The 21,779-nt window shown below is 42.5% G+C and overlaps 1 protein-coding gene across 4 annotated transcripts in view; it reads right to left on the bottom strand.

Annotated features, from left to right (window-relative positions):
• Positions 1–2,074: 2,074 nt before the first annotated feature.
• Positions 2,075–21,779, bottom strand: part of LOC118122287 (kinase suppressor of Ras 1) — a 33,477-nt gene continuing 13,772 nt past the window's right edge. The window contains exons 3-21 of one of the 4 annotated variants that reach the window (XM_035178929.2): positions 16,709–16,856; positions 16,125–16,614; positions 13,739–13,920; positions 13,310–13,379; positions 12,581–12,664; positions 12,379–12,440; positions 12,171–12,283; positions 11,023–11,191; positions 10,663–10,704; positions 10,306–10,354; positions 10,129–10,189; positions 8,515–8,793; positions 8,239–8,435; positions 7,604–7,700; positions 7,001–7,134; positions 6,509–6,640; positions 5,819–5,954; positions 5,533–5,666; positions 2,075–3,838 (exon numbers count right to left, since the gene is read on the bottom strand). In XM_035178929.2, coding sequence (XP_035034820.1) covers positions 3,832–3,838; positions 5,533–5,666; positions 5,819–5,954; positions 6,509–6,640; positions 7,001–7,134; positions 7,604–7,700; positions 8,239–8,435; positions 8,515–8,793; positions 10,129–10,189; positions 10,306–10,354; positions 10,663–10,704; positions 11,023–11,191; positions 12,171–12,283; positions 12,379–12,440; positions 12,581–12,664; positions 13,310–13,379; positions 13,739–13,920; positions 16,125–16,614; positions 16,709–16,856 — 2,586 coding nt within the window. In that variant the 3' untranslated portion in view covers positions 2,075–3,831. The remainder of the gene's footprint in view (positions 3,839–5,532; positions 5,667–5,818; positions 5,955–6,508; positions 6,641–7,000; positions 7,135–7,603; positions 7,701–8,238; positions 8,436–8,514; positions 8,794–10,128; positions 10,190–10,305; positions 10,355–10,662; positions 10,705–11,022; positions 11,192–12,170; positions 12,284–12,378; positions 12,441–12,580; positions 12,665–13,309; positions 13,380–13,738; positions 13,921–16,124; positions 16,615–16,708; positions 16,857–21,779) is intronic. The other 3 variants (XM_035178931.2, XM_035178932.2, XM_047343546.1) reach the window with 3 other exon arrangements.

Below are 21,779 nucleotides of genomic sequence, written 5' to 3'. Positions count from 1 at the left end.
AGAGCAGGGGAAATACAGATGACTTCATCGCCACACCACTGATGGAAAGTCCAATGTGTCAGTAGTAACAATCTCGGTGTTGTGTATTTGTCCTCACAGCCAATCAAAGGGCATTTGTGCTTTTATGTGTGTGTGTATATATGTGACACCTTTGTTTTGTCTGTGTGTAACTTCACCCACCGTAAATAACTGACCTGGTGGATGGGATGGTGGACAGCCTCATTAAGGACAATCCCAAGACCATCAATTGATGGCTGACAGGTGGAGTCGTGGGTTCAGCAAATGTCAAAATGGCCTAGTGAAGCTCTCTCTCACTCTCTGTGCGTGTGCGTGTGTGTGTGTGTGTGTGTGTGTGTGAGACCCAGGTTTCTCAACACACTTGCTGACTGATGTGTGTCGGCTCCTCTGTGAATTTGCAGCCTGCCACAGTTCTAACTTTCCAACATTAAACATGTTTGATGTGTGGTTCCGCACATGAGTTTTTATTATCAGGTTCGGTTTTGACTGACACCCGGGATAGAAAGAGCATTTTGTTTTCCGGCCTCCCAGCAAACGCCAAACACTGGTCACGTGACCCGGTACCAGTTGGAGTCAGAGAGCTCTTAGTCGCAGTAGAGGATACAAGGTCCTTTCTTTTCTGCTGGATTGATACCAGTATTCAGAATCAATCCATCATTCTTATTATTCAAAGCCACACTTACGGACGCAGCCTTACTGATAACAGCCTTCAAGGTCTGAATCTGAGCGGTATTTCTCATTTTCCTGACAGCTCCCAGGGCCTTGTATTATAAACTTTTGATGGATTCATCACTGAAAAGCTGCCTCAGCAGAAAGGGGAGAAAACAAGGCAAACAGTCTTTTCTCTGAAGCTTGTGAAGCAGTTTGTGAAAGCTGGTAATCCGGAGAAGTTCTTCTAAATGCAGATTCACTGACTCCCCCCCCCCCCTCACTGTTCATTTCGGAGCAGCTTCAGACAGTTAATCTGACAAACGAACAAGTTTCAGTGGTTTCCAGATGCAGGAGATAAGAGTTCTCACACAAGCTGAAGCGCTTGGTAGTTAAAATAGAGAGATGACACTTTCACACCTGAATAACGCACAACACACAAATAGATGCGAACCATTGACCAAAGCGCACGTAAAATGTGCACAACCAAAATAAAATAACCCAACTGCCTCACAGTTTTGGTTCAGACTCCCAACGACTCTGTAAGGTTTATGTGCCACCTAGAGGAAGCTGCTGCAAGCGTTTCCACAACCTTCGCCTCAAAAGACCTCGGGGGGAGAGAGCAATCTTTTTTCTGTTAGCTTTTCTATTTTCAGGAGCTAAACCCACCCGATGTGCTCTCAGTATGTAAATAAGCTTTAGCCTCTTCCTACACATTTCAGTGTGAAGCCTTTTTTGTCCTGGTGAGACAACAACCCCACTATTCTCACTCTTAAACATTTGTCAGATGAACAGACCCATTTGTTAGTTGGTAAAATATATCGTTATTGATGATAGTGTGTGATCTTGATCCCAGTTTAATAAGTGTGTTTAATAACCGTTTTAGAATTTCTTTGGTTCCTTAGATACAAAATAGACAAACTAAACGTGGATACCTGCGCCAAGGCCCAACGGTCCTCAAAAATTCAATCAAGCTGCACCAAATTTTACACACTGAATGTCAAAATGTAAAAGCCCTATCTTGCATGTAAAAGAAAGTGGAAAAAGGAAATCCTGCATCTGATCCAGGTCTGCACCAAAATTTAATTGGATCTTCTCTGACTCATATCGCATCTTTCCACATTTCACGGAAATCCGTCCTGTAGATTGTGTTATCTTGCTTCAAAACAAACAAACAAACCAACTGAAAAAACACAACCTCCTTGGCAGAGGTTAAACTGCAAATAAATTAAATCTGCATATTTTAAGGACATGTAAAACTCCCTGTTCTTGTCTGTATTTTGTCCAGTTTATTTATATTTATTTAAGTCCAGTTTAATTATCTTCTATTTGCACCTTAAAGATGCTTCAGTTGTTTTTAAATTGATTGCACTCATTCACCTCAGGAGAAAAACAACAGCCTCCATTCTGTGGTTACATGACAAGCCTCATTTTATTGTCTTCCATGGATGAAAACAGAAACTGTGTGAACAGAACAGTAGTCACATGCAATACAAAAATATGAATTTTTACAGTAACATAAAAAACATGTATTGGCCCATTCTAAAAATTGTACAGCTTTTATACAGTATTTTTTTTTATACATGAAAAAAATATAAATATATACACATCTGTAATAGCCATAGCAGTACCTATTCAAAAATGTTGTGATGTAGTTTACATATAAAATGTTTGTACAAATATTAGAAGAATCATGTTAATTTTTGCTATACATTAAATAATGTATGTACAATTGGATTTTACAACACGACATTTACTGCAGTCTTTCACAAAAACCAACCCGACGTATTCCGACACGGTACACTCACTCAGTCGCACATGCACACACACACACACACACACACACACACTCACACACAACACATAAATACAAGCACCCCAACTGAAGCCAGCAATCATAAACAGTATGCACAAGCGCGCACAAGAGGTAATGTTTTAGGAAGATATAGGACACTTTTGCGCCAGGTTCCTGATTTATCTTTTTTCTTTTTTGCGCAGACTGAAATCTCTCAACTCCCCGACAGGATGATGTTTCCAAAGGACCTCATGTTCTCATAAAGTGCACTTTACACTTCAATGGATGGACACGATCATCATAAAAAAAAAAGTCTTTAATCATAAATAACCAGCATTATTCTACTCCCCATGTGGATTGTGGATGATGATGAGGATGAAGGGGATATTTCACCTCGTTTCTTTTCACGTCGACTTTAGCACCTTCATCGGTGCCTCGTTTTCTAAATGCATCCCATAAAACAGTGAATCTAACAGGTTATGCTTCATAAAGACAACATATGAGTGAGCATATCACACTGTCCGAGCCTCCGAGACCCTCAACAAGTACAAAAGAAAAAAGAAAAACACACTGCAAATATGACGATTCAAAACCAAACTAAACAACAGCAACAACAAAAAACAGAGTTCGTGATTATTTTTCTCCCGTTGACAAAGTGCATATTGTGTCTGGACATGGGGCAGGTCGACATGTCGGCAGATGCCGTGACACACAGGCGTGAAAAAGGCCGAGGGAGAGGAGCAGAGAGGCAGTCGCTTCGAGAAGATATAACTCAAGCGGCCTGTCAGACGCGTGTCAGGCCCTCGGGGGAAAACATAGATAAATGAAGTGGTCCATTTGGGAGTGAGGGTTCACTTTACGTCCAGCGGTGTGCACGTGTGTGTGAGATTATTAAGAACGACCACAATCACAGCAGCGCAGCAGAGAGAAAGGGTGAGCAGGGGGGCCGAAGGACAGGGGCGGCCATCAGCAGGCACGGACCAGGGCGCCACCAGTCAGTCTCAGCACAGACACCAGTTACTCAGAGTCAAGCACAACATCACAGAAACAAAACAAAAAACGAAAATGGGGGGGAAAAGGCGAAGAGATATGAAACGAAAAAGGAGGGAAAGCACGAAGGAGGATGGTGGTGGTTATCCCGCATCTCCCCCCCCCCACCCTCGCCCCGCCCCTGCCACGCCTCAGTCCACCAATCCTCTCTAAGGAAACGCAACGGTTAGACACGGAAGATCAGACCGTGGATTAGTGGAAGCAGTGTCTGTTTTCAGGCAGAGGCAACGCTTTGTTCAATCCTGTAAGAGTTAAGGATTCAGGAGCATGCAAGGCAGACCCAGGCTTTGTTGTGCATTGCTTATGTTTCAGTGCGCCCGCTACAACCTAGATTAGAAAAGAGAACAAGAAGAAAAAAGACGAGGGAAGAGCAAAGGGAAAAACACAAACGTTAGACGGTTAGTGGAAGTGAAACAAGTGAAGAAAGCATCATTTGAAAAAAAGCAGCAAGATATTACACACATGTTGATTAGTTTGAGGGCGTAAAAATAAAAAAAGGTCAGGCTTTGAAAGTGGAATCCAGGAAAGACAAGATCAATTTAAGCATTTTTATGTCCAAGCAGACCTCTTTAGGTTTTTCTTTTAAAACGTAAACCATCATCCAGCCGAACAAAACTAACATTTAACCACACAGGATCGAAAGTGAAGCCCTGAACTACTGATTTGAGATTAGAAATGCAGAAGGTCACATTTTGCTTTAGTGCGAACATTACACGGGTCGTTTGGAAGAAGCAAATCATGAAGAAGCAGAGAGACAGAAGGAAACGTGGCGTGAAGCGAAGCTGAAATGGAGACATGTAAATAAATGTGATGGGTGGGTTTGCAGAAACTGAAAAATGAAAAATAAATCTACTCTGGTATGGAAATGAACAAAACTGTCAAACTCCTGAAGATGACAGAAAAAGAGGTAAAAAACCTGAAGAAGATTTTTTGGTCCAAAATTTCTCTTTATGTCCTTAATTTATTTATTTATGTATTTTTACCTCTGCCAAGGTCGTTATGTTTTTGTTTGGCTGTTTGTTTGTTAGCAGGATTAAACAAAAGCTACCGGACGGATTTCCATGAATCTTTGCTGCGGATCCAGATTTCTTTAAATCACGAGAAGCATTTTGCAATAATTGTTCATTTTTCAGATAAGAATGAGTTGTTCTTAATGAAAAAAATGGAATCAAGCACGTTTAGGGGGATTGATATTTATAAATGTGAGAAATTAGTTGCAGATTCAAATATAAATCTGGATCTAGTGAATTTAAATGTTTCATTAAGTGACTGTTGGGCCTGGGCTGAGGTTTACGCTCTTCTGAGTGTCATTCTAGTTTTTGCATGTTTTCAATTCCGTTTTTAATTTGGTCCTTTCACACACTGGACAGTTAATGTCAGCTTAAGAAGACGATGTGTCATAAAATGTCCCATGCTTATATTTTGATGACAGTAAGTACAAAGAAATGTGTCACACACACGCATGGGGATAGAAACTAATAATAATATAATGCATCATCTTGTCGCTTTGTACATACGTCAGATAATTTATTTTTGCTCTTCCTGACTGCATCTGAAAAATCGTCCGTGACAACAAACTACCCAATCACAGACTACTTAAAAGAGTCCGTCGACATTTCAGTTTCCTGTGACCAAGAATAAATGAACATCTACGTATAAAAAGCACAAAGTTCACATTTCATTTAAGAGCATGCAACGGCAGCTGAGACGCTCCACAGTGCAGTGACAGTGCATTCAGGCATGTGTGATGCTGAAGAGAAACTACGACATTAATCCGTTCAAACCCATTTATATTATCTTACCTTATCATGTACAAAATATATCAACCAAATACCCTTTTATATATCTCATTTATAAATAAGACTAAATAAATAAGACCCCCAAGGCTGCTTCACTCTCACTGCTGGGATCGTCATTATTATCAGGGCCATTGTACCACAAGGAATCAGAAGATGCACTGTGAGGTTTTGTTTTCACGTGTCCAGCGTCTCCACATTGTCCTTCACTTTCTGGATACCTACTCTGCAGACTTCCAGAAGTGTCCGGGGTGGGACAGCCTGCGGTTGAGTTTGGGCAGCTTCTCCAGCATGTCGGCCAGCTGGGTGAAGGTCGGCCTGTCTCTCAGGTCATACGCCCAGCAGGCGGAGAGGATCTCCTGGGGCGGCCACACAAACACAAACACTTCGGGTCAATCTTTGCACTTCCTTGATATCTCTGCGTCACTGAGCCACGGTTGATTATTTGCCGTCTCAGGAAGTATAACCATTTGAGTATCTGAATGACTGACACGATTCTTACTCTACTCACAGTGACCTCCTTGCCCAGGCTGATCTCGGCCAACACCTTCTTGATGCCCTCTCCGCTCCCCACCTGCCAGATGGTAGCTTCCACATGCTGATTGGTGATTGGCCAGTCCCTCGCTTGAAGCTCATACCAAATGGTGCTGAAAGGGGGTCGAAGTTTGATTACAGTGTAATAGTAAAATAAGCTCCTCTAGGTCTTCATAGCTTTAAGGAGACGTACACTTTTTCAGTTTTTTTTCACATGTGAGAGAAAGAAATGCAAAACCTGCCACTGCAGCTAAATCTACGAGGTCTGGATGTTTGCGTGGACAGTCACAACTTTATGGACGATAGCGCGAGCGAGCACATCACGATGCACGCCATTTGCTGAATGTACGACTAGCGACTACTCTGGCACGTCCGCTAACAAAACTGAGGCTGACATTTCCTACAAGTATTGAACCAATCACAACAAGGTGGGCCAGCTGACCAATCAGAGCAGGGTGTGCTTCATCGGGAGGGGGGGCCTTAAAGGGACAGGAGTTGAAAAGAGGAGCTGCAGCACTGGACAGTATGTGGAATGTTTTCTTAAGATTAAAGCATATAAACATTGTCAAGTAAAACCCAAAATTTAAATCATGAACCAGAATACGAGCATAATATATCTTTTGTATATTTAAGTTAGCTACTGGGCTTGTGAGTGTGCCGAACTCACCCAAAGGCGTACACATCGGCTGCGGTGGAGAACGGAAGGCGGTCCTCGTTGTTACCGGGGCTCATCCTGCGCACGATCTCTGGTGCCAGATAACAAATCCAGCCATGGGGAAGTTTTAGTTTATTCTCACGCCTGAAAAAAAAAAGAAAGGTGCACACTTTTCAGTATCAAATAAAGTGGAGTGGAAAAATCAGAGCGGAAAGACACATTAAAGAGTTCATCTTCAACTACTGTGTAGAAAATGGCTACTCATAAACACAAAGGAAGAATGAGATAAGTGAGGTGTGTGTTCGAAAATGTACTTAAAAAACGAGAGTCTGCAGGAAATCATTTAGTTTTCATGACCAGGAGATTTCGAGGAAGACGCCTGCAGGACTCAGCAGTTATTACAAAATCACTAGACCTCCACAGGTAATCGCAGTGTGGCCTGACCAGCCGTTTAGCTGAGGTGGAGGTAGTTTTCACTGCCTCTCGAGTGGTGGGGCCTCTCACCTCCCTTCCTGAACGACCCCAGAGATCCCGAACAGCCCGAAGTCCGTGATCACGACTTTGTTGGTGTCGTGAAAGACGTTCTTGGACTTCAGGTCCTTGTGAACGATGCCTTTGGCGTGCAGATAGCCCATTCCCTGCAGCAGAGGACAAACAGCGGCACATCATTGAGTGTTGTCATACAGGTTTGATGTTGATTCAGACGTGAATGTGTGTGTTCCAGCTGCTTCTGTTCACATTTTGGATCTTATCAAAAGTGCACACAGGATTCTGGTAGTGGATGTTTGTTCAAGGAAGTTTGCTGAATATACTTTATTCCTTGTGGAGAATGTTTTTCCTTTGGTATTGGCTTTTCATGCAAGAGCAAAATGAAATATATATTCCAAAACTGAAAAATATTTAATGAACCATGTTTAACAGATTTGGTTTTGCTGTTTTAATGAAACAGATTTCATGTCTCTTTTAATAAAAATCTTTCTTGGATTTTAACAAAGCCCATTCCTGGACAGGAAATCTTTCACTTCTAAACACATGAATCAGGGTCTGGATCTCACTAACTCAAACGCATCAGTGGGAGCTTTGAAAAGATATGAAAGAAGCATTTACCTTTACAATCTCCTGAGCGATTTGTCTGGTCTTGTTAATATCCAAAGTGTTTTTAGTGTCTCTAACGACAGAATACAGCGTCCTCCCTTTGCAGAAGCTGCAAGGAAAGAGAGGGGGGGGATTAGATTGATGAAAAAACAACAACCCACGTATTAAAGTTGAACCCTCAGGAGTCGCCGATCAAGCCGGTGTGAGGGTAGCGATAGAGAAGAGGACAGAGGCTTTGTGCTTCCAACAAGTGGACAAAAAAATTAACCCCACACTATGAAAATGCACCGTGTTAGACTTTGTCTCAGTTTGACCTTTTACATCTTATTTTTGCATCACTTAGAAACTCCTCTCACTCTGAGAATGCAAAGACAGTGACGGCATTTACATTTTCAACTTTGAAAAAGCTTTGTTGAGCATGTTTGTACTTCTTATAGTAAAATAAATAAATAAAAATCATATTGGATGTTATGTTTTTAAGTGTATTTTGCTGGAAAAAACAAAATATACCAAACAATTGCATGATGAATACCACAAATTTGTTTTTGTGGTATTCCAGTGCAACTTTAAAGCGTTATTAAACGGCCAAAACAGCATAAGACTCCTTAGGGTCATTTCCAAGGGATGTTTGATATTTTGGTTCTGACCTGGTGATGATGGCGAGGTGCGGTGGAGCCATGCAGGCCCCCATGAAGAGGACCACATTCTCATGTCTGGTCTGTCTGTAGTTCATCACCTCCTTTTTAAAGAGCTTCAGATGGTCCTGGTTGTTCCCGTCAATCTCGAGGAGCCGTATCGCTACCTCGCCATGCCAACGACCCTTGTGCACTTTGCCCCAGCGGCCCTGCACGGACACGGAGACACGTCAGATTCAGCAAAAGTGCTCAGCATGTGCCACAAATGCCCACTCCTATAGTCCTCACCTTTCCTATGAGTTCCCCGAGGTCCAGCTGCTCATACGGGATGTCCCACTCCTGGAGGTAGACGCTGGTCTGGCTCGCCTTGCGGGAGATGGGGCCCTTCCACTGGTTCCCCCGCGAGCTGGGCAGATCGTCCAGCTCGTCGACGTCCAGCTCCCCGTCGGAGCCCATGCTCATCCTGATCTCCTCGTCGTCTTCCTCGTCCTCGTCTTCGTCCTCTTCTTCTTCCTCGTTCTCCTCCTCTGCGTCTTCATCTTCGGCCTCGATGTCCTCCTCCCCTTCCTACAAGAGAGTGGTGATGGCTGGAAGTCAGATCAAGCCTGTATAACACCTATTCCTACGAATTTGAATGACCAGCAAACGTTTATTCCAGTTTTAGAAAATACACTATAACCAACAAAAATCAACGATCAGATTTCAGTTTCTTCGTCACATTTGTGCTTCAAACAGGCTCCACAGAAAATACACTGAATGTTCTAAAATGACTTGAGATATTATAGATGTGAAAGTGGGTTGATGTTGGGCCTGTTACTATGCTACTCTCAAAATGTTTCTTTAACCGGTCTTTAGAAAACTTTTTTGCTTTGCAGTTGCTCACCTTCAACAGTAGGGGGTGCTGCTGCCCTGTCAGCACGCTCACTTCCTGCATCCTTGGGTCATGGTGCTGTTATTCTACTACATATACAGCTAATTACTTATTTATTACAAATTAAAGAAAGACACTTCTGCATCTCCGTATTTTAATTGTCACATATAAGTTCATAATGGCTCGATCGTCATTATTTAGTATCAGAAAAGGCCTGGAAACATTAAGTGTTAATGGAGGATCCTATTTTTCTTTAATCAATTCTGTAAAATGTCCTTTAGTTTTTATCCTCCGAGTTCAGCTTTGCGCTGCTGTCTCGTCAGCAGGACTCTCCCGGTTAAATTAATAACATCACCACCTCAGCATTACCGCAGCCAAACAGGTCAGCCTGGTTCCAGTAAACCAACGTCAGAGAGAGGATGTTTGTTTTTGGTTGATGCCAGGCCATTCATGTGGAAATCATTTACAAGAATACAGTCATCTGGGTTTTTTTAAACATTTGAATAACCACAGCTGTCATATCACACCATTCATTAAAAAGTGGCCCAACGTGCCTGAGTAAATAGATTAATATATTATGATTTCAACAGCGTCTGAGAGAAATGAGTTTGACACATGCTGCTCTGCTTTGACAGATGATATTACAATTCTTGTTTTGGTGCCATAACAAACTTCCAATGTGACGATGGTCTGAGTCAAAGTCACCAGTTTTGGAGCCTTGTCTCAGGACAGAGGGTTATTTTTGCATCATGTGGTGAAAGCTTGAGGTTGGTAAGACTCTCAGTCCTTCAACTCATTTCATTTCTGAGGGGCGGCTGTGGCTCAGGAGGAAGAGCGCAAGGTCGGCGGTTCAAACCCAGTCACCCCTATTCCACGTGTCCTTGGGCAAGAACCCTGATCAGAAACCCCTGATGGCTGAGAAAGTGTTGCAAGTTGATGCAATGTATGAACGTGTGTGAATGGGCGAATGGCAAAACTGTACTGTTAAGTGATTTCACTGTTCATCAAGACAGGAAAATGTGCAACATCACCTCTTCGTCTTCATCTTCAACCAGCTCAGCGTGTACGTCGTCTGCTTGCTCTATCCCACTGCTATGATACAGAAAATGACCATCAGAGAGGTAAATACCAGCAAAAGACAACATTTACTTTCTGTTGTAACACGATTATTAAATCCACTTGATTTTATTTGAACAGAAATGTCTTACACAGTGTCTTGTAGGACGTCAGGGTGCAAATGAGCAGGACTGGAGACATCTGCAGAGAAATATACGATAGTTTAGGAATAAATAAGAACAATCCCTCGATCCCTTTTGTGTTTTGGCTCTTTTTTTCCGTTTAGAAAAAAGCCTCACACAGAACACGACATCTCATGCAGTTCCCCACTACCACCAGCAGATGGAGGCAAAAGGCTGTCAACATGCACTGGAAGGATTTGGATCTACACTACCTGCCACAACCCTCAAAGCAAACATGCAGAGGACAGGGGAGGATTTGGGAGAGGGGGGATGATGGGAAACTAGCAGAATGCAGAATGATGTTTTCGGGGGGGCCGTCAAACTCACCGGGGAAGATAAACTGCTGTCTATGCTGAAAGTAACAGGCAGCTTTTGCAAAAAGAGACGGGACAGACCATCAGGCACAGCACGGAGGGAGACTCTTGGTTAGAAAAACTTTCAATTGACAGATGTTGTAAAAAGTGCAGTTGTTCTTCAGTGTTAACATCATATACATATAGAGAGAGAGAGAGAGAGAGAGAGAGAGAAGAGGAGAGAAGTGTGTGAGAGGCCCAGACTCTTATAACCTATAAAGCTGGAACAGAGATTTAGGAACAGACATCTGTCCAATGAGGAGAGATGAATGCTACCATGCACATTTCAGTATGTGCCATGTTTCTCCGCGGGTCCATCTGTGTGCCAGCTTACCAGGGAAGTTGAAGCGACTGTCCCGATGACCTTTGGGCGAGGGGTTGGGCGGCGGGGTGGCGCTGGGGGGGTTGCTCTGCTGGAAGGGCGCCGGCGAGGAGGGCGTGGACGAGGTGGTGGAGGACGGATTGCTGCTGGAGTCCAGCTGGTTCAGCACTGGAGGATGGTCCTGGTGGAGCGAGGATGGACGCAAACAGTATTACTCAGGCCCGACATATTATATACACATTTGAACTAATCGAACTGTGCAATACTCATTTCCTCTCTCTGCGCAATTTTAATATCCTACATGTGCAATCATGCTACACTTTATATTCTGTTTACATTGTAAATCTAATTTTAGTATTTTTCATATTTCAATGTGTTTACATTGCATGTTTACTTAATTATTACGTTTGCTGGTGTGGAACACTGACTAAGTTTACATGGACTGATTTCAATATTAACCCAAATAACCAATAGTCTGAATAAGACACTGCCATGTAAACAGCATTTTCTGATTTAACCTGAATTAGGTCGTACTCAGAAGCAACAATCAAATTAAGACGTGTGGAGTATTCTGATCTTAGCCACATTATGTGGACATGTTTATGTCTCAATCGCATCATAACGTCCAATTGGAGTTTTCAACATTTTGCGACATAAGGCAGCTACCAACTGCTTGATGACGTAACCACATTTCTGGGGTGAAGGAAAAACTGCAGTTATGCTCTGTGATTTAAGTGTTTGGATGGGTGTTAATATCATAAAGATGATATTTTTAAAAGAGGGCGCAGGAACATTGTACTTATGATATATTGGAGATAATGATGACATGAGTCATAATCAGACAGACAGGAATAGGAATGGAATATTCTATTAGCAACTCATGTAAACATCATAATCGAAGTAATGTCTTATACAGAAGTAGGATTATTGGTGTCCATCTAAACGAAGTCAGTGTGTTGCATGAGCAGATGGTGGAAATACTGACCAGGCGACGACAAAAATCTTTTGCATAATTATTTTTCTTTCAAAATGTAGTATGGGATCAGGGAGAAATAGAGGTGATATGAGTTATAGGAACCAGTGGGGTTTATGGGAAATGTTCCGTAATACAGAAATACAGTGTGCTGTAATGCAAAACTCCTAAGTCATCTTTATTTAACCTTTTTTGTAATGGCTTTTGGTAGCGTGCCAAACTGCGGTGCTTCTGTCGGCCGATCCACAGGGTTGTTTATGTCGGACGGAACGGACTCAGTCCTCCGGATTTTGGCAACTACAACAGAAATAATGGCAACGTCATAACGTGTGTACACAAATGTAAAACACACACTGTTTCCAGCAACTGCAGATTGAGGATGGAACCAAACTTACTTGGTAGAAAGGAGATTCTGCAGGATGGAGCTTCCTTTGTGCATTTGTTGTGGCACTTTAACCTGCACAGAAAGTGGACAGCACATGAGATACCGAGGACACCTGGAAACACGCTTTCTCATGCTGCTGCAAAACCTCCAACAATAACAAAATCACTCCAAATTGATTGAAGTGCCCTTAAAATAGAAAGTGCTCCACTCACCGGCAGTGTTTGCACTTCACCCCAAACATCATGTTCTTCTGGCACACCTGACATGTCTGGGAGAGCCAGGACCTGGTGGAAAACCTACACAAAGACAAGAGTTTCTGTGAGACCTACAGATCCACACTGCAGCAGAGGTAAGATTCATATAGTTACTTCCTTAAAGGAGACATATAATGCTTCAGTTTTACTCTCCTCTAGTGGGTTGTAGTTTTTTGTGTATGTAAAAAGTCTGCAAAGTCCTGAAGCTCCTGAAACACCTCGTCAGTAGTCCGACGCCATTGCCCACATTTGCGTAATCTAGTGGCTAGTCTGGCACGCCCCCTAAAAACCCAGGTGAAGTGAGAGCGGAGGCTGACATTTCCTACTTGCTCTGGATGTAGTTGACCAATCAGAGCAGACTTGGCTTTATCTGGCCCAATCGTGCTGTAATAGAACGGCATGTGCAATCAGCTATTCATACATGGAGCGTCTGACCAGCGCGGACCCTCATTTTAGCATCAATAGAACCATGGGCATGATCAAAATTTTAAAGAGACAAGAATTAAAGCTTCAACCAACAGCTGAAAAGACGATCTGCAGCAGTGTACAGTTTTCTGATCATTAGAGCATGTAAACCTTTTCAAGTAATTACCCACCTGAATACCTTTAATGATAAATCTGGCTTCTTTTGCTTTATTGGGAAACACACTTAGGATGGAAAATATTTTGTGATAAAGAGAGATGTACCTGTGTGTGACTGCTAGGCCGATGTCCCTCCTCACTGCTTGTGGGGAGCTGCGATGCACTGCTACATTATCTAGCCGGAGAGAAAGAGATGGAAGACAAGGGGGGAAGAAGGGAGAAATATTGAGGGGGAGCATGTACAATAAACATTTAAAAAGAAAGATTTTGAATAAAGATTTTGTACATCGGGAATATGTCGAATGTGATTCCACATACAAATGATTCTGGAACATGCACAAACATGAATGAAAGTAAAATATAATTCATATAATATAAAAAAGATCAGGAGTGGTTATTTTCCAGACCCCATTAAGCAACAAATCTATGTAGACAGGGTCATAGTAGATGCTTGACTCTAAAACACACTATTTCAAACGGGTAGTTTCACCAAATCAGCAAAAATGATAATATGTATACACATTGATGACTCACTCTTAATGGTGCTGTAGTCTTCCATTAGGGTGGGTGTGCCAGGCAGAGTGTAAGGTGCTGTGGTGGCGGCCGGGGTGACCCCTGGCGTGCGCGCAGACACGGTGGGGTAGCGAGAGGGCAGGTCCTCGCATCCGTTCCCGTTGACTTGCATATTTAGGAACAACTTGTTCCTCCTAACACATCTGACGAGGGGGAAAGAGAGAAACAGAGTAAGATGAGAATGTGTAGGTCTGGCGCGGTCGCAGCAAGAAGACGACATATCACCACACGGCCGTGCACGATGCTGGTTATGTAAGGGACAGAGAGAGAGAGAGAGAGAGAGAGAGAGATAGCACTGGCACGGGATAACCAGGGTTACATCTTAACACCCAAGATTGAACTCACAAGGACTGAGGCACAGAGCAGTGCCAGTTCTTTGGCTTAGACACACACACACACACACACACACACACACACACACACACACACACACACACACACACACACACACACACACACACACACACACACACACACACACACACACACACACACACACACACACGAGCAATCACAGAAGCGAAAACAATCCATTTGTCTAATTTTTTTTCTTGACCTCTGTTCAATCAGCTATCAGACCTGTGACCTGGATAAACTAGCAGGATTGTCTGCATGTGCGTTAGAAGCAGCGAATCTGTGTCAGGCGTATTTACTTCTGCCTTAGTCAGTTTTTTTCCCCCCCGCTAAGTAAAGCTTTCCATAAACAGACAGGATATTATGGATAAACATGTGGCTTGTTTGTGTGTGTGCATCCGATCACAATAGAGAGAGAGAAAGAGAGACAGATGAGGGAGAGGGGAGAGAGAGGGGAGAGAGAGGAGAGAGAGAGAGAGAGAGAGAGAGAGAGAGAGATTGTGTTTGTCTTGCCACCTCAGAGCATTAGTCCTGGGAAATACTTCCTGTTTTGACATGACTCATAATCTCTGGGAATCTATTGCGGATTAGCTCCACGCATACAGTGAGAGCAAAGGAGCAACAGGCAGGATGTGAAATGATGGGAAAGACGAAGAGAGAAAGAGAGAGAGAGAGAGAGAAAGAGAAAGAGTGTGTGAGCGTGGATCTAAGTTCCGCTCTGGGTCCTGAAGCTGTGTAAGACTGAGGCGAGAGCAGGACACCTGGACAGATGCTTCCAGGAAAACTGCACCAGCGACTAAAACAGCAGGTGATGGGGAAAACATGGCTTCAACAGTAGCCTATTTACAGCGATACTACAAAGAGCACGCTTGGTTACAATGGTCACAGCAGCCTCTGGTGCTACTTGCAGACGTTTCAAGAGAATTGAATCCCTATATTTCTGCATTGTGTGCTAATCTTACAGGTTAAATGTTTCACTTTGCAGAGCCCCAGGACAGTTTGACTCAGTATGTATTAGTGCTCACCTCTGTGCATCACAGTCATTATAGAAGGGGGATACAATTTGCATTCACACAGGGTACAGCTCTGATTACACTGCAAGAAGTCAAGTTACCAACTGTCAAGAAAAAAACTAAAAGAACTCATACAATTGAAACAGGAAGTTCAAGAAGCCATAACTACACTGAAAAAGAAAATTGTTGGACTGCTCAGCTGGTATCACAAAAACAAATTAAGTCTGTTCAACTTCAAGTTAACAAGCTATATTAGCACAATTTCTAAAATACTATATTGATGTGTTACCAATTGAAGTTATTCATTTCAAGTTAACAATATTCGTTTTTTAGATAAGGGTTTGCCATTTTGGGGGGATTAATGCATAAAACTATTAATCTGTTATTGAAATTATCCTCAATTTAATTGCTTTATTGGATGATCAGATTAAGATATTATCAGCAGCATTACTTACCAACCATTATACACATACTGCAGGTCAAAGAAAATTACTCACATTCGCTATGTATCGATCTATCTATCCATCCATCCACGTATCGATCTATCTGTCTGTCTATCTGTCTATCTATATCTATATCTATATCTATCTTTGAGTGATGGAACTCATGTTGGTGTCAAAGGTTCTGTTAGTAATACATAGAATCCCTCATATCGGTCGTCAGACTTCATGAACAGGGAATTTAAGGAAGACGCAGCAAATGAAACTCCACCATCAAGCTGTAACAAGCACATTTACTGAAACTGAAGAATGGCAAAGAGTGAGACACACCGCAGCTGTCCTCTCACAGAACATTTTCCCACACTCCCCAAAGCCTGTAAACCTGTGCTAACAAAGCCAGCAGTGGCAATCTGTTATAATAACAATGCGATGTGAGGATTCCCACTCAGGTCAACTCTGACCTACTTATGAAAAGCTGTGGTGAGGGGTGAAATCTGTAACAGCGTGTTATAATCCAAACAGTCGCATCTGACCACCTACTTGTTGGTGGGAGGGTCTTCGATGCGGTTGCCCAGCTGGGACTCGTGGCTTTTGCTGCGCGTCAGCGATATGTTGGGAAGCAGATGCAGCACTTTGCGGGAGGGAGGCGGAGGAGTGCAGGGGGGCTTCAGTCGGTGACGCCTCTTCGAAGGTGGAGTTATGGGTGGGGTGGAGGTGCGTCCGTGGAGGCGGGCCGTGCGAGCTAAGGGCATGGGGAATGGATCCGTGAGGGGGCTTTCGCCATGGAGGTGCGATGCCAGCGCTTCAGGCGTGGGCGCCGCTGACATGGAGCCCGAGCGGTGGTGAGGGAAGGTGGGGCAGGGTGTGGATGGGGTGGAGTGGATGGCGGAGGGCCGGGCAAGAGGCGAGGGGCTGTGAGGACGGAGTGGGGTGCCCAGGCCTGTTAGCTGGTCTGCGGTCAGTAGCGAGCCACTGTCCCTCCTGGTGGGCTCAGACATCCACAGACCGCTGTCTTCCCTCAGTTCACCTCCTGGACACGGAGCAAAAACAAGAAAAGAAACGTCAATGAGAAAACAGTGTGATGCATTTGATCTGGGACGCTTCCAAGGAGTAAACCCACATACCTGATTCAGTGGCACTCTTCAGACAGGAGAGGGCAGCACCGAGTCTGGCACATTCCTCTGAACTGGACCCGAGTCTTCTCATCGTGTCCCTCACCTGAGCACCTGTCATCTGCAGTAAGGCATCCAGGGACAACTTTGCTTCCACTGCCTGCAGATGAGCAAAGAAAAGGAGATGGAGATAACTGAATAACTGTTTAACAATGTGCAAAAGCATAAGAAACATACAATCTATTTCCCTGGGAAGTAGTAATATGAAGATTGGTAATAAATAAAGTATAAACAGTCACCAGACTGATGGTGATTATTTGTTAAATATTCAGAAACATCATGTATATTAATCCAGCCCTGGACTCTTGTATCTAAACTACTAACCCTAGTGTGGCCATAATAGAACTGACATTTGTGTCACAGGATAAAACAAAGACTATGCTTGAATTTGTTTATATAACATCAATAAAAAAAAAGAAAACTTCTAACATTTCAGCGTGTGCAGCATCCTGTATCAGTCAGCATTACAGGGTCAAAATGTTATGGCACTAAATAGGTCATTCAACCCTCAGCATGCTTCCTGGAAAATAAGTGGTAATCCTGTTTGTTTGTGGTATTACAAATACTATCTGATTGTGCAGTGCAACACACTGCACAAATGCGACAACACTACAGTCTGTCAAGAGCAATAAAACTCTCAAGATCAAACATGAGGTTGAATTTAATCAGTGTCAGGCAAGAAGACGTATGTACAGTATAACACGAATGGAATCACATATCATAACATTGTGCAAGTAGGATATTCCATTAATAAAGCAGAGCACATAACCCTGACAGGCTACAAGTCAAGATAATAGGACCACAATGTTTATTTGATATATTAATAGAATTTCTATTAATAGAAAACATTTTAAAAAACACATTTTTCTGTTTAAGGCGAAAAAGATATAAACATACTCATATGTACATGTGCACAGCTGATGGTGGGAATGAATACACTGCAACCTGCTTTGCAATATGTGTAAGTGAGTGTTCAAATATATAAATAAAGATGTATACATGTGTTTTGCCTAAAATCTGGGATGTTCTATGTAACTTCTGACAGTTATCAGCTTTTTAATGTGAAGCAGCTTCATCAGAAATTAAAGTTGTAGCAACCTCCACCAAGGAGATTATGTTTTCACCCCTGCCCGTCTGTTTGTTTGTTTGTTTGTAGGGATGTGGCATGGGTCAGGGAAGAAACCATTATATTCTGGTGCGGATCCACATCAGGGGGCGGATTTCAGGAATTTGTTTTCACTTTCTCTATTGTTGCGTTTTAAGACATTTTCCTCAGGAAAATAAATTATGGATCAGGCCCATTTAAGGAACTGGTATTCATGAGTGTGTGAGATTTGGTGCAGCTTGACTATGTGTCCGTGCTTACTTGTCACACTAATAAAGGGAACGTTCATCAAAACTGTAACTCTGACTTAATAATGCTGGATCACTATTTATGTAATGAATTCAGTCTTTATTGAGGCTAATTGTCCTATAATTGTTAACCTACTTCCATAAACGTCCGACTCTCTTGCAGTGAAGTACGTAGGCCTTTCTCTATTTCCTCTCATTTTCTCTTCTTATCAGCCTTTCATGAGTTTATTCTGTTAACGTTCATTTGCTGTGACAATAGGCAAAGTAACTGCACAAACAAACAACTCGTTGGACTCTCTGGATCAGAGCAGGAAATGGGAAATATTCAGGAGATTGCACTGTGATTTTAGGATGTTTTTTGACAAGGGAACTGCGCAATTGCTTATCATTAAGGTTAAAACCTTGCTCTGAGAGGGCAAACACTGATCAGAGAAGTAGGGCAAGCTCCCACACTATGTACACACAGTTAGCAAAAGGAAGGACACACATACACAAGGGGGAGTTGATGTGATATTCCAAAGTGCTCCCTTCCCACCTCCTCACTCATAATATCACAATGTTAACCATGAACGACATAGCTTGCGTACATGATTGCTCATACAGGGCCTCAATGAACATCACATTGTGGTTGAATGTTCTTACTGATGGTGTATTTGAATATTGAGAAGCACACGCTGTCGTTAAACTAAGCACTGACACTAAGGATGAAACGATAAACGGTTTACAATGGTAAAATTCTCAATAGTTTGTTTTGCTGTTTTAATTACAGTAATGATTTGGTTCGCATGTCTCCAGGCAGAGCAAGCAACAAGCATTTGTTGTGCGTTGTAAAAAAAAAAAATGGCGTAAATAAATGCTAACATCTACTATCACCAAATTGTGCGCGTTCAACAATCCCTGATATTTCGTCCCATTTTGGAGTCGACGTCTAAACTTAACGTAACGAATCGTCAACATTCTATGCTCCGATTATAAATATATTATTTAAATGGAAGACTTCAGTTTGTGTATCAGTACGTTTTGAACAATTACACACGTGAATACCAAAATAATACTGATAACTGTGACGTGATACAAAATGTTTCATCTGCAACCAAAACGGAACAAGAACACTTTGTTTCTCAAGTTTACTCATGAACTAGAATAACCACTCTGTTGTATGCCTCCTCAAACAAGGGACTGACAACCAAAAAACATAACGCCTCTGGCCACTGGCTGTTGCCGGCCCGGACACATAAAACAGTACAATTAAGTTTTACAATTTAGGAAAGTTTCACATGCCTGTATGACGTTTTGTAATATTTCCCTGTCAGTTGCAGCGCATGAGCACAGAGGGTGTGTCCAGTATTTAAAATAAAGACTAAATAGAGTCATTGTAATTTTTGGACCATCTATTACATAATCCAGGCCTTTTAGTATAGAGCGAGGTCATGCATTGTAGAAACCTCAATCTAATAATCTTTGATCTAAATAGGTCATCACCACGCAATGACGGCTCTGCATCTTTTAAGAAATCCCTCACTGGTATACAAGAGATATAAACTAGTGCTTTTACTACGCTATGAAACAAACAAAAGAAAGTCTTATTTTAAAGGTTGCTGGGAGATTCTTTGAAGGGGAGATGGCGAGGTTAAAAACGAAAAGCAAAAAGAGCATGAAAGATATGACCAAGTAATCAGATGTGGGACAATGCCGTAATAATGCACAAAAAAAGCACAGACGCAGGAAAAGAACAACAAGTGCAGAACCATTTTAAAGAAGCAGGTCAGAGTTACAGTAGGTCTCAGAATAAAGACACACAGAGAAAAGTATTGGGGACATACAGAAGCTGAGAGGGATTTACAACAGTTTACAGCAGCACAGGAAAGAGGAGCCAGTGGATGGAGAGAACAGAATATGACAAACAATTGGAAAAGATGCGAAATAAGTGAAAGAATGAATGTGATTCGTTTTTGTCGAGTGTGCAGAAGCAGATAGTCGGGATCCAGCTGCTATCACTGTAGATTCCTACGCAGAGGTATTGGAGTAATAACTTGAATTATCTCATAACTTAGAAGAAGATAAACAACAAATAGAAGAAGCAGCAGATGGTCCCATGTTACAGCCAAACTTAGTTCTCTGCACTGGCTCCCTGTCACTTACTGAATCCAGTTCAAAGTTCTCACTCTAACATCAGGGCTCCATGAGGCCCTTACATATCTAACTCCACCCTAATTCATCCACTGGCTCTCTCAGATCACACTCAGAAATATCAGGGGCCTCATTTATAAAACTGTGCGTAGGATTCATACTAAAAGTGTACGTGTGCACAAAAGCCAAAAATGGCCTACGCAAAAAAAAAGAGACTCCGATTTATAAAAACCATGAAAGCCACACTCCACCTGGAACCCCGCATACGTGAATCTGACTCAAAGTTCGCCCTCTACACGCCCACACACAACCATAATTGGTCAATGCAAAGCACCTCATTAATATTAAATTATCCTGCTGACCAATGGGTGCCTACTGTGAATCCTGGCATCAAGCGATGAAAAGACGAAGCAAAACTCTCTGACACCGACATCGAGGTGGTTCTTAGTGAGGTGGAGACGAAGAAAGACGGATTGTTTGGTGGCCACAGCAGTGATGTCATTAATAAAGAAATTACACTGTGTTTGTACTGGGATGGTTTGGTTCCATCAGGTCGATCTGTATAATACTGGACTCTGTTCAGCACACAGATCCAAGATCACAGATCTATAGAATCTATATCAGTTTATGAATCAGTCATAATAATGGGACAAAACATATGTGTGATCACTGAACACTTGTTTCCTCCTCATCCTTCCATTCGCGCACTCCTCTATCAGTGCCAGTGCATCATCACGCACGAGTGTCACCGCAGTATTTATATATTTTGAGCAATCGGACCGATTACTTCACATCAGTGGATCATAACCCCTACTCTGGGATATTATTTGGAAATGGTAGTGTGAAAGGGAATAGTTTTTCTTTATGTTTTGTCAGTGATCTCCAGTGCGCTCTGTGCGCCTGATGGCACAGTCACGTTCACTGCATCGATTTTACACACACACACACACACACACACACACACACACACACACACACACACACACACACACACACACACACACACACACACACACACACACACACACACACACACACACACACACACGCAAACGCACACGCACACGCCCTTGATGATCCTCGCACATTGTTAGAAGATATTAAAAACTATTAATGACTCGGCTCTGTAACTCCTCTGCTTAAAATGAACTGAACGTAATTCGCTGTAAGTTGTTTTATATTCTTTTCAATTGAAAGTTCTTATGGAACAGTTATGTCACACGAGCACAAATAACACTGTTGGTTTTAATGTTGACGATGAAGTGGATCAATAATCTGCTTCAGTTCACCCCCTCACGTCTGCACCGTCATCTTCCTGTCTCTAAAATACGCATGGGTCAGAATTAGACCACATTTTCCCATCAAGTTTGTTTTTATAAATGCCAACGTTTGCGTGAGAAGTGGTGTACGCATTTTTCAGGCCCTGTTTTTGTCCGTACACAACAGTTATAAATGAGGCCCCAAGGCCTCTTAACATGCCAGAGGTTTTACGTCAAGGTTCATACATTATTATGTTCCCTCGACCAATTTTCAAGAAATG

This window comes from Hippoglossus stenolepis, chromosome 15, assembly GCF_022539355.2.
Source record: "Hippoglossus stenolepis isolate QCI-W04-F060 chromosome 15, HSTE1.2, whole genome shotgun sequence".
Lineage (NCBI taxonomy): Eukaryota > Metazoa > Chordata > Actinopteri > Pleuronectiformes > Pleuronectidae > Hippoglossus > Hippoglossus stenolepis.
The sequence above is the reverse complement of the archived record's forward strand: the minus strand, read 5'-3'. Positions and strand labels throughout refer to the sequence as shown.